The 14,055-nt window shown below is 32.5% G+C and overlaps 1 protein-coding gene across 1 annotated transcript in view; it reads left to right on the plus strand.

Moving 5' to 3' along the window:
- The window catches only part of LOC123553550 (protein lin-28 homolog), a 28,398-nt gene extending 21,428 nt beyond the window's left edge, over nt 1-6,970 (plus strand). Inside the window, exon 4 of the mRNA XM_045343256.2 lies at nt 39-6,970. Coding sequence (XP_045199191.1) covers nt 39-255 — 217 coding nt within the window. The 3' untranslated portion in view covers nt 256-6,970. The remainder of the gene's footprint in view (nt 1-38) is intronic.
- The last annotated feature ends 7,085 nt before the right edge of the window (nt 6,971-14,055 follow it).

Raw genomic sequence — 14,055 nt, forward strand, 5'->3', positions numbered from 1 at the left:
ATAGTTATTGTTTTTAACGTTTTATTATCCTTTTGAAGATGTTACAACTGCGGGGACTTTGGAAACCATATTGCTGCAAAGTGTCCGTATGGACCACTACCAAAGCGATGCCACAATTGCAAATCCACAGAGCATCTAATAGCTGATTGTCCTCTTAAGGATCCAAATGAGCAGAAAGGGTCACGAAAGGGGAGTGGGAGCAGTATGAATGGCGCAGATTACTCTGGAGGGGGCGGAGCAACGGGTTATGCCTAAAACACACTACCTCTATTTAAAGCCATGTTCTTACTTGACTCTTAGTTATAATGGATCAAAGTGTTGATTTAGAACAAATAGTGTATTCTGTTGTTTGTGTTAAATGTACAAGATTCAGATGATTGTGGTGTAAAGGATACTCCCGGGATAAATACAGCAAAGGCCATATTGTCCATTGTTTTCTTAGGATAATCTTCTTTCTTGTTCAATCTCCTGTACTTTTTTGCTGTATACTGTAATAGGAAGAATGCTATTAGCATATGTTTTTTCTTTTTTAATGTATGCTTGTTATATCCCATTGATGCACATGACAAAAATTGATTTATATTGTTTTTATTATTTCAGGTAATTGTTTAAAGTTCTTAGAGCGCTATGGTCAGTCCCAGGTAGCCCAGTCATTACCAACGTTTACCCTGCTGTATATCTTAAATGGACTGTCCATCATACAATTTGGGCAGTACCATCTATTATTTAAAAGGATGTTCACTGAAAATTGACTGATTGAACAGCGAACAGTGCAGACCAAGATAAGCCGTTGGTCTGCACTAGTCGCAAAGGCAGAATCACTTGCCGCCAGCAGGTTAAAGATTAAATAGAAACATTGTCAATGTACGACAATAGAAGTTTGTTGAATTCGCCCACATTTATACATTTTTGTTGGTAAGGTATTGGGCTCGCAATGACACTCGGCATACTGCGTTCGATTACGTATTTTTGGCATTTTCCGGTCATTACGAAGGCTGAAGGTTACCGAGATAGCATACGAAGAATATGTAATCGAATGTAAGTTGCCGAGTGGCATAATGGGCCCACTGTTTTAAATTAAGCAAGAAAAACATAACGGAAACGACCATGATGGTTATTTTAACTGGGGACCATACGCCGCTTTTCATGGAATTACACATTAGTGTAGCATTGAAGGTTCCATGTGCACCGCCGTATGAACACATCTGCGGATGTCTCTAACTTGTTTTTTGTACTTTTAGCATGTGTAAATGTTGAGTTCTGCTCAACCCGGGGCTAGAGGGCGTGAACGGTAGCATGCATTTCCACTACCGTCCATGAACAGGCTCAATCAAACCGAGCCTGCAATAATTTCGTTTTTGTTGTGTTGAGCGACCTGTGGAGTTTCCACTTTTCTATTTGATCAGACGCCTTAAAATTCATTGTAGTTTTACGCAGATCACTACGTATTATTAGAGCTTTTGAATTCAGATTTATGATATATCAAGCGCCCATTCTCTTGCTCTTAGTATGATAATAAGTACTGGTTGGTAAGGTGAACTTTGGGATTTAAAATTCGAGAAAAAGAAGAAATATATAAGAAATACGTTTTTCACATGTACAAAAGTAAAAAAAAAACATCCACAAAACTTCAATGTTCTGGAAATGCCGTATAGATTTTGAATTTGTTTTGGTTAATATGAAAATTAAAATCCTAGATATTTCCAAATGTTGCTTGTAGCATTATTATTTAGGCAGCTGTTGATTTGTTAGGAAACATTGTCTATACATGTATATGTTGGATGTACGCTATTTAATGTTATTTTATTTAGAGATGTCTTGGGTTTGACAGTACGTTGTGCATAACGCATCCAGTCATGCAGCACCCCACGTGTTATTGGGGAGCGTGTTAATTTATACACTACTCACAAACTGAGGACATGCTCACATTCCAAAGATGACATCATATGATAAAAAGTACATATAACGATATACATGTGATACTATTATTTTCACTATTGAGCTGTTGTCAAACTGAATACACCTCTGATAAAATTGTTACTAGATATTAGAATTAGAGAAGTTTAGATTTCAATACCTGTACATGTGCGTGTACTCCTGCGTATAGTTAATCGTTAAAATAGCAACTGAGAAATACGCTCTGCATTGGATAAATCTACACGGTTTTGAACAAAAATAAATTTTACAAGTATTTTTAATATATTTGGTTATATCTACGTGTAATTAGAATCGCTCTGTTCTGTTTTTTGACACTTGACCCTGGTATTGAGATACCTTAATACGTCGATCATCTCGCACAGGTTTGAACTTTCAACTTCTCTATTGTTATTCATTTACAACCACGTCTACCTCAACAGTATTGTACATGTATGTACACATTAGTTATATAATAAGTCTTGTATTTGGGTAAATCGTAAACAATAGCCAAACATAATAAGTTTTCCTATCTGAATTAGTTTGTAAGAGGATGGAAACATGGCCCGTTGTTTATTAAATAATACTTGGTCTTGGGGATTGCTTTAGTAATTATTAATATATGGTGCATCAGTTTGATAGCCATTGTACGGAATGATAATCAGAGTGTAAGTAAGTAATGTACATTTTTAACCATATTCAAAGTAAATGGAAGTGGCCGTGATATATTTTCCGCTAAAGGTTTTTCAATCAGGGTGAGCCCCTTGACATGTTCATTTTCTAGAGTGCATAAGAATTCCTGAGTTTATATACTACGAATCACGTATGGTTGTTATTAAAAAAACCTTTTGAATTAACTTGAATCGGTCTTTATAATTATTTTGATTTGCTTTTTGGCGACACTTTCGTTTTAATGTGAATAAAGGCATCAGGCCTTTAGCGTTATCTCCGAAATAGACTGAAACGCCTTGGTAGAGACACTGACCTTCCACACGCAAGTAGGAGTCAAAAAATTTTATTTAACAAGAAGTGTCGTTTAATTTATTTGACATGGTATAATAATGAAGTTAACAAATCTAAATGAATCGGGTCATGTACAGTACACTGACATTATAAGCTGTTAGTTCTGTCCTCTAATGGGTAAGTTGATAAATTGCCTAGTTGTGCATACTAACGAGTTTGCAAGACTTATTATTTTCAGCTATGTATCTATAAAAAAAACTTACTTCCATGCGTTACAACTAGGTCATGGCCTTAAGAATAATGGCATGTTATAATTTATTCGTTCTACCTACAAATTCTTATACAATTTAACTCCTTAATAACAATCCATAAAGTTTACTTTAATGTCAAAATGGCTGCACAGTTTTGTATTGAGTCTGTATGCATTATGATGAGATGACTTACCTTTTGTTTGCTTTTTATGTACAGGAAAGTTAAAGTCTCTCGTAGAACAACTGTACAAGTATTTTGCTAACATGCGCATCTAGCATGTATATATGTATAAGTAAAATACCTGATATATTGTAAATAATGTAAAATATTATAAAAGTAGCATTTGCATTTTGTTTATAAAAATTTAGAACTTTGTGCCATTTCAACGTCGATAAATATTTGTTGTCATCAAAGTATCTACCTCAGTCTAACTAACATATCGAAAATCAGGGTCGATATCAAAATATCAAAAACACGGGTATGCGTTACAACTTGAAACTAAAAATCCGTTGACTTTAGTTACGGTTTTAAAATTGTTTTAAGATGATTCACGTATACGTCATAATATAATCAAAATGTTGCTTGTTATTACATGTGAACAATACTCTGTATTAGAAGTAAAATACAGGTATTTTGTGTTCAGGGTTTTGTGCCACATTACCTCAATTTTTCAGTCTTCCGGTGGTTTTACAAAATTGTAAAAATGTTGCTACCAATACAAATTTAACTCGACTAGTCGATAGGTGATACTAATATTATTTTTCATCTGTATACAAGCCAAGATTTATCCCGTGCTGCATTGAATTATTTAAAACAATCTTTGTTCTATGCTTTTGTAAAAAATGAAAACGCAGTGTGTTGTTCTAATAAATATTTACTCATTTGAACAGCTGTTCTTGGCCTAAATATGGTTCCTTTTTTAAAAGAGAATGTGATATTTATGCCGTTCATCTCCAAAATGATGTAGAAAGTGTTAAAACCAAAATGTTAAATGTTGAAATCCATCAAGGCAAAAATGAAAAATATTTTGTTAAAAAAAAAATAAGATTTACGTTCTTCATAATAGAATATTACATATTTGGTCGAAATAGTGTTGACATTGTATTGTAGAAAAAGTTTGTATAGCTTTAAATTTATTTCTTGCTTTTATATAATTATCTTGTGAGATAGAATTGGTTGCCACTATATGTTATGTTTATGTGTGGTGTTTTAAAGGTGCTGAAGATAGTTAAAGGAAACTTGATTATATTGAAACTGGTTGACATTTGAAATAGTAGAAAAGTGTACGTGAATGGAAAAATGGTATGATACGGTGTCCATTTTTCTAATGTTTTGCTTTTACTCTGAATAAGTTAGGTCTGAGGCTTGGTTTGCCCTTAAACTGTGTTTAATAGAAAAAATTCTTCTCCTCATGTATTGTGTAGTGAGCAGGGAAGCTTTATTATTGGGATCCATCTATTGCAATTACCTATATAATTATACATGTATGTGTGTGAAATGTTAATGCTGTTACTTAAATGACGAAATATTATTATTTCTACATCTCTTCAAATGTATGTGGCGTACACATGTTATTTTATGTCGTACCCATAAGATTAAAACATAAGCCCTAGTGTCTTTTGTTTCGAAATGGTGTTTCTGTTTCATTTTTAGGACCTTATTCTATTTCTGTTAGTTCTTTTTCCATTGCCATTTGCGCATGTTTACTGCACTATCAAAGTCAAATTTATAACCCAAAACATGAAGTGGGTTTATGAGTTTTTTTATTGTTGACTTTTTACAAAATCAACAAACCACATACATTTGTAGGGATGTAAATTATACGCATGGTAGAAGAAATCTGGAGCAAATTAAATCGGTCAGGTTTTACACATAATATGGAGGTTAAATTTAACATTTTGAACGATCTCTTGCATCTTCCATCGTTATCACTTCATTCACCATTCGTAATAAAAATCAAAATGGCGGAAAGTTAACATTCTTATGGAGGCATGATTTGGTAGAACCAGTTGTTACGTATATGTAAGCTTTGATATGTTGAAAGTGTAGGCACCTACACGCGGTCTTTTCGTTAGTTTTGTTTCTGTTTTTTTGTAATGAATTTTATGAAATTATATATAATGAAAAACTTGGAGCCATGAAGGGAGATAATTTAATATCTGATTAAATATATGACCGACCTACTCTTTTTGGCGTTAAGAAGTCATTTTTCCCAAGAAATGTAAGATCATGTAGTGTTACATTTCGGAACTTTTATTATACGAAAAATCCACAAAAAGTGCGATTGTCCCATAGAAGCCCATTTTGAAAAGGTCCAACAAAAATCAAGCACACTCCCTAATCTTTCTTTTTGCTTGAATTTCTTCCGGATTGAAAAATTTGGTTGTATAAAGTTCTCTATTATATCTAACAATATTTATTTCAAACGTGAATGGGGTTTCGGTGGCCGAGTTGTTGTGTCAATGACTTGGAATCACTTGCCCCTCACTACCTTAAACTAGCTTAATACATTAAAATAAAGTATCTTATTTCTAGTTTTATTTTTCACTATACAAAACAATTGAATTGTTTGTTTGTTAACTTGATTTAATTCAACTTAGAACCATACAATTTCCTTCTAAAATTTTTTAGGTTTATCCAGTCATAAGAAAAAAAAGCATTTTTTTTTTATTATTTTAATGTCTGTTAATATCAATTTAAAATAAAGAAGGAAATTTTGACAGGGAGACTTTCTTACAAAGTCGATGTTTTTGTTTGTTTTCTTATGTTTTTGTTAACCTAATAAAATGTACAGTAGGACATGCTTTAAGATATTCAGGCGTAAAATAGTTCCATACTGGCATCGAACACAACTACATATAGACATTTTGAAGTACGAACAGTATTCTGTACGAACTTAAAAGAAGTCACCTTACCCGTTGGAACTCAAAGCTTGCATAGACGCCAAACCTGGAGTTGGTGAAACCTTTGAAACAACATCTCTTGTTATTTGTTTGTTTTTTACTTGGGGAATGACACGGTCAAACCAAATGGAGTCACGACTTGGTTCAAAACCTGAAGTTCTTTTTTGGAAGTTTTTTAAAAAAGATATTTGTTGTGTTGTAAATAGTATTGTACAACGTCTTGTGGATTCTGTCAAAGTAGTTGATATATATTATATAATTACAGATAATTGAAACTTGAACTTAAATAGAACTTTTTTTTACAAAAACAGCAAACAGTGTGTTTCATTGTAAACATGTGCTGGCTTCAAGATTTAATACTTAACGTTCTAATATACACTTAACAAATGTTCGAAAACAAAACTTGATTTTTTCTCAATATCTTAATCATTACTTAGTTGTACTTTTGGCAAGTGAAAAAAGCATGGTTTCATGCCATCTTTATAAATAACTTTCTATTTCTATTTCTGTCTGACATTTTGTGTTCGTTCATTTTCTTGTTAAAGAATCAATGTTTTGCAAATTTTACATCTCATGTATGGCATGACAAAGAAATTTGTATATTTTTGTGAATTTTTAAAATGAACCGAGATCGTTAAATGAATGCATGGTTAGATTTACTTGAAATATTTAAAGTTTTATATGTTGATATGAACAGTAACAACAAAAAAATGTATTTGCAATAAATTTTAAGATATAAGCGACAAACAGAGTTAGGTTAGAACATTTATTAAGTGTATATAAGTACTTGTGTCGTGTGTATGAATCTCGAATAATCTTTTTTTCTGAATTTTTGCTTTTTGTTTTGAGGGTGAATTACGGTTTTTTGGAAAACTTTTATATCTGAAAATATATTTTCAATTTAGTCTTCTGTTATTTCTTAGTTGTACTGTACAAATCTAAATAAAACTCATATTATATGTATCGTGTTTCTTTTCTTTATAGATAGTTCCCAATTTTTGTAATATTTATCTCCTTGACACAAATGGCAGCCATTTTGGTAGTCAACATTCTGGGTATGTGACGGCATTTATAAAATTAGCAAAAGGTATTAAAGATGGAAGGGCACTCGTCGAATTCTTTCATGTTTGTAAAGGTTACATATGTGGCAACAAGATAAAAAGAAAATATGTTTAATAGTAAAGTGAATTTCACAGCACTATTAGAAATTCACGTCAAACCTGTAGTAGATATTGTCATAGACATTGCGCCCAGTGAAGATAATATGCAGAACTCAAGACATTTGAGTCTGTGTTAACCAAGCGTTTAGTGTTCTTTAAGATGCCTCTTGATGCAAATCAATAAACTTTATAAATATATTGTTATCATATAAAAAACCATTGTATTTTGAGAGCGTTTTCACATATTATTTAATAGTGATATTTTTTCTGATCATTAAAATGAATTATAGATCATTCTAAATGACCATTTGGTAGTAGTAGACACACTTACGAACATTTATGTTGAGTAATTTTATTGCAAATATTCGGCCAATGTCACATCATAAAATGAACAAAATGTTTGCAATGGTTATCGTCTCAGATAAGAACGAATCTGAAAACAAAGATAATAAAAATGATGAAAAAGGAACGTGCCGTGTGTGACTCGTGTCCATTGCTTCAATAGGCTTAAAATTTACTTCTAAAATGTTTGAAGTCTTTAAAATAACCAGGCAGCCATGCTAATAAATTAGTAATATGGACAATAATTACTTTTGTAGGGTTACCTCAAAAAAGTCTTCAAGAAATAAAGTGTAACATATGATGAAATAGATCATTAACTCAGAGAAATAGATGATGGCCGTGCAGATTTGGCCAAAATTTATAACGTAGATGGTTCTATAAAAATGTGAGGCAAGGGAAACAACTTTCATACATTATTCAGCTCACTTTTCAACATTATAATTTCCCTTTGTATTGCTAGACTATTGCTAAGACAATATGATTTGTTGCCAATCGATTTAAAATTACTTAAAATATCTGAATATCAATGTAATTTATCTTTCGATATTTTCAAATGTAGCAAAATATTATTTCCTTACTTTCTGACGTAATCACATAAATTCAGAGTTGAAGATTTTTAGATTGCATCTCTTACCTTAACATAACGACGTGGAAGGTGGCTTTGAGTTAATTTGTCTTAAGAGTTGAAAATTCCCCATGCAGTATTGGAAGTTGAACGGCGTGTACCAATATTACCAGGTGAACTTGATTTCTTCTTGGAGTTGAGTTTGACACTGTATCTTGGAGTTTAACCTGAAGACCCATCAGACAGTTCACGTTAACCAAACTTAGAAGACAAGGAACATAACACTTATTGGATCCTGTTTACTTGTAAGGCGACCCATTCTGACATGTGAGATTTTATGAAAACAGATGCCATTTTATCATCATTCTGTTCAGCTACCTCTTCCCTTTGCATCACCCAAATTTCAGTGCCTTCAAAACTTTAATATTAATATATTTATTGGACCTATAAGTGCCATTAAGATGTATCAATATTACTGATCCATTATGATGCACATCATTTTTGTTGATTTTCTTTTCTAACTAAATGTATAAGTGAAACTTTTAAACCATTAAAAGCATTTAATGTTCTGAAAAAAAATACAAGAGGGCCCGAAGGCCCTGTATCACTTATCTGACCTACTTCTTACCCCCAGATAATATAGTACCAAATTTGTTTTCATAGAGACAAACATTATGATCATGTTTTAAGTAAATCAGGTAAATCAAAGTTTTCTATGATTAGACCTAGTGACATAGTTTTTGACCTCGGGTACCCAGCATTTGAACTTGATCTAGATTTCATACAAACATTCTGAAAAAGATTTATGATGACCAAGTTGAAAAAATGCCCTCTAAAGTGTTAACAAATGTTTTTCTATCATTTGACCTAATGACTAGTTTTTTTCCCATAGTGACCTAGTTACAAATTTATCCTAGGTTTTAAACATACAAACTTTCCGAGCAAGTCTCATAATGATCTGGTAATCAATTTGGTTTTCTGAGTGTTAACAATGTCTTTCTATGATTTGACATACCGTAGTAACCTAGTTTTTTACCTAGATAATCCAGTTTCAAACATGACCTAGATTTCATAGAGACAAGTTTTTTAAGATAAAGAGGAAAATGTAGAGTGGTAACAATTTTCTTAAATGATTCTACCCAATGACCTTGTTTACGATTTTGGGTAACCCAGTTTTGAAACTGAGTTAGATTTCAAGAGAAAAACTTTCTGACAGGGCTTTATGAAGATCAAGAGGTAAATGTGGCCTCTAGAGTGTAAGCAGTGATTTTCTATGATTTGACCTAATGACCTAGTTAAAGATCTTCGAAACCAAATTATGAATTTGATCTAGATTTTATAGCGACAAAGATTCTCTCAAAGATTTATGATGATCAAGTAGAAAATGTGGCATCTAGAGTGTAAACAAGGCCTTTCCATGATTTTCGTAGTGCCCTAGTTTCTGCCTAAATGTATTTAAAGTGGTTCTGAAACTGACCTAGATTTCATAGACAACTATTCTCAAAAAGTTTCAAAACGCTCATAGAGAAAATGTGTCTTCTAGAATGTTAACAAGGTTTTACTATCATTTGACCTTATGACCTAGTTTTTGACCCAAGGTTGCCCAGTTTTAAATTTGTTCTAGAATTTGTAGAAACAAATTTTTTGACAAAATTTAACTGAAACAGTTAAAGTGTTAATTACACACAACGATGGACGACTGACACAAGGTGAACACAATATTGGTATATATTAATATTCAATTATTCACATTTAGTTACTTTTTCAAAGGGAAGCAAATATCACCAACAATGACTTATTTTTTCAAACCCATTCTTCTAGTGGACATATGAAAAGTATTTATTGCTTACAAATTGTTTTTATAATGAATGTAGAAATTAGAATGCCTATAGACTTGATGACTGATTGCTGTTTGAATAGCGTCATTAAAATGTAACAAGCTGTTTGCTATATAACCTCGGATATCAAGAATTGCTTCTCTATAAATATATTAAGGAACTCAGCAATAAGGAACAAATTTCTCCTGGCCTGACAAGTTCACTATAAAATTTGACTGTATATCTTATGCAATTCTTAACCATACTTTTAGCATCTGGTATTGTAGATGGTCTTTGAACAGCAGATATATTAGTTAAAATTACTTTTTTATCAATACATTATGCTGTAAATCGTACAAGTTCTGTCTGAATCTGGTCTCTACATTTTCAAGACTCTGATCTTTGTGAATATGTAAGTCCATTTCTTCTGTTTCTGTAAATGTACATCCGCTTTATTTTTATGATCAGTTTTAGATGAAGATGAATATTCATTCATTGATATATCTCTTTCTGGATCTTCAAAATCATCTAGTTCGTTCTGGTCTTCAAGAATTATATGATACAATAATCAAAATGTCGCGCTTTGTACCATACTATCGCGCGACCTGCACGACGTGTGACAGTGCGATACGACACCCTGCAGAGTATGCTGCAATATCAATAGTACTACAACAGTATGCTGCAATGTCAATAGTACTACAACAGTATTTGCAATGTCAATAGTATCACAACAGTATTCTGCATACTACAGTATTCTGCAATGTCAATAGTATCACAATAGTATAGTACAACAACAGTATTGCAAAAGTATGCTGCAATATCAATAGTCAATAGGATCACAATAATATGCTGCAATATTTGTAGTATACTGCAATAATATTTGTACTACAATAGTGTTATGCTGCAATATCAAAGTTAATTGTGTTAACAATACAAAACTATGTTTTACCATGAATAGATAAACAATATTAGTGTATTTAGCCTGTGCTCCAAATGTTTTAGTTATGAGTTTGCTGATGTATGCATAGTTTAAAGATAGTCATCATTTGCATACCGTAATCGTACGAGTATAGGTCGCACTCGTGTATAAGACGCAGTGAAAAAAATGTCAATGGAATTCTGGAAAAATGCTTATACCCGTGTATTGGTAGCAGAAAAAACGAGAATCTTTTGCTCTGGATTGTCCATATTTAGATTAAAACTACATGTATTTAAACTGGGAATTCTTCTCGTGTTAATCAATGCAACATTGCAATATCACAAAAGGAATGTCAATCAATTTTTATAAACTTGCAAAATCCTTAGGGTAGTATGAATTGCAATTTATCTCATAAAATTCACTTATACGAATTTATGTTTGTCCGGAATTCTTTATAGTTTCTGACATGAACGCGCCGATTTTTGCTAAACCATGGTCGAATTTTATGCATGTTGTGCAAGTATTTAAATTGAAAAGCATAAACTCGGTGTAAGCACTAAACTGCCGCATCCTCTAATCATATGCAAATTTAAGAAAGTGAAAATTTCTATAAATCTGATATAGTAGGAGTTCAATGATATCAGTACAAGTAAAAGTATTGAAAATATACAAAAGTTCTGAAGGTGAGGCATTGTGCAACTTAATAAGTGCAGTATTATTTTACTAAGACTGAGTGCATAGTTGATAATAATATTTTATAACATAAGTATTACGGACAATATAGGATAAAATTTTGGTTCTTCAGCCAGAGGTTAAATTGGCAAAATAATAACACCAATTAGAGATTAATTACTTAATGCTGCCTAATATGAGGTAATAATTAAAGAAAAACAACATGTCATTTCTAGTTGTCCTATACTATAGTGGAATGAAACATGTTAAATCACTAATAAAAATAAAAAAAAGAATATATTTCTGGTCATTATTTCAATGCTATTGACATCGTTTCAATTTCTACTCGAGGTTTTCAGAGATATTATATCACAGAGCTCACTCAGAGCAAGTAGGGCTCAGGTGATCTAAACTTTGAAGTATATCAGCTTTACACAATACCATTTACCATGTTTCTGCTTATGAATCTAAAAGGATAAAATAAATAAAAGTCAGTACACTTAGTTCACTTATGATGCAGTTAGCCGAGTGGTTACGGTATTTGTATTATACATTTTTGCCGGAAGTTCAATTCCCAGACCCGTTAAATTTTGTCTTTAAAACTGTATTTAATTTCTTTTTCTTCAATATGATTCAATGAAGACAAAACGAGTTAGTAAATCTAGTTCTGACATGTTCACTAAAATTATATATGTCACAACTGGCACGTAGTTATGTTTAAATACACTCTACCTTTAATTTGATCTAATGTTTTTTTAAGCTTTCCTGTGATATTTTTTAAAGCTGTATGGGTTTAGTACAGTATCTGGGGAAATTTGTGTGCAAAAAAAGGTCCCCTCGTAATTTTACCAAAAATGTTTAAGAGGAATGGCTTCAAGTGTTAGAATCTACCAGGTGACTGGCTGAAATCATAGTATGTTTTTCAGAATTGAAGATGGCCACCAAGATGCCCGCCAAAATTTATAATTTCACTTGAGACCCATTATTCGCTGCGGTTGTTAGTATTTTTTATCTTATATATGTTTTTTTATTTGAATCAACACAAGAAAGTTAAGTTTCATTTTTTATAGGGAAAAAAGTTAATAAACAAGAGGGCCAAGATGGCCCTAGGTCGCTCACCTGAGAAACACACCATAACACACCATAAACAGTGTAAACATGTTTGACCTAGTGATTCATGGAAAAAAATATTCTGACCAATTATCATTAAAATTGGAGCAAAAATTCTTGAGTATAAACAAGTATTTTCTTATGATTTAACCTAGTGAACTTGACCTAGATTTCATCAAGGCTATCATTCTGATCAAATTTCATGAAGATCAATTGAAAAATACAGCCTCTATCGCATACACGAGGTTTTCCTTTGATTTAACTTAGTGACCTACGTTTTGATTCTAGATGACCCATATTCAAATTCTACCTAGATTTCATCAAGGAAATCATTCTGACTTAATTTCAGGAAGATAAATTGAAAAATATAGCCTCTATCGCATACACAAGGTTTTCCTTTGATTTGGCCTAGTGCCTATTTTTTGAACCCAAATGACCCATATCCAACTTGACCTAGATTTCATCAAGGCAATCATTCTGACCAAATTTCATGAGGATCAATTGAAAAATACAGCCTCTATCGCATACAAGAGGTTTTACTTTGATTTGACCTAGTGGCCTATTTTTTGACCCAAGATGACCCATATTCAACTTGACCTAGATTTCATCAAGGCAATCATTCTGACCAAATTTCATGAGGATCAATTGAAAAGTACAGCCTCTATCGCATACAAGAGCTTTTACTTTGATTTGACCTAGTGACCTACTTTTTGACGCAAGATGACCCATATTCAAACTCAACCTAGATTTCATCAAGGTAATCATTCTGACAAAATTTCATGAAGATCAGTTGAAAAATACAGCCTCTATCACATACAAAAGGTTTTTCATTGATTTGACCTAGTGACCTAGTTTTTAAACCCAGATGACCCATGTTCAAACTCGAGCTATATTTTACGACTATTATCATTCAGACAAAATTTCATGAAGATCAGTTGAAAAATACAGACTCTATCGCATACAGAATGTTTTTCATTGATTTGACCTAGTGACCTAGTTTTTGAACCCAGATGACCCATTTTCGAACTTGGCCTAGATTTCATCCAGGTGATCATTCTGACATTGAGCGATCACAAAAACTCACCCTGAGCATTGCTCAGGTGAGCTAAAAATGCGCTTTTATAATTTTAGCCTTAAAATGGCCCAAAATGTGGTGTAGGGGTGCTATTTTAAATTTGTATTCAAATCCATGGTACCCAGGTGCTCTTATTAGGCTAGCCCGACTATCCGTAGAATAGTCTAGCTATTCTACTCACCCTGGCGTCGGCGTCGCGTCACACTTTGGTTAAGTTTTTGCACGCAAGTACATACAGCTATTACTTAAAGGCATATAGCTTTGAAACTTATTTTTTCTTTTTCTAGGTCAATTACCAACCTCACTGGGTCAAGTCCCATAACACTGACATGTATTTTGGGCAAATTATGCCCCCTTTTGGAC

This window comes from Mercenaria mercenaria, chromosome 4 (assembly GCF_021730395.1).
Source record: "Mercenaria mercenaria strain notata chromosome 4, MADL_Memer_1, whole genome shotgun sequence".
Taxonomy (NCBI): Eukaryota; Metazoa; Mollusca; class Bivalvia; order Venerida; family Veneridae; genus Mercenaria; species Mercenaria mercenaria.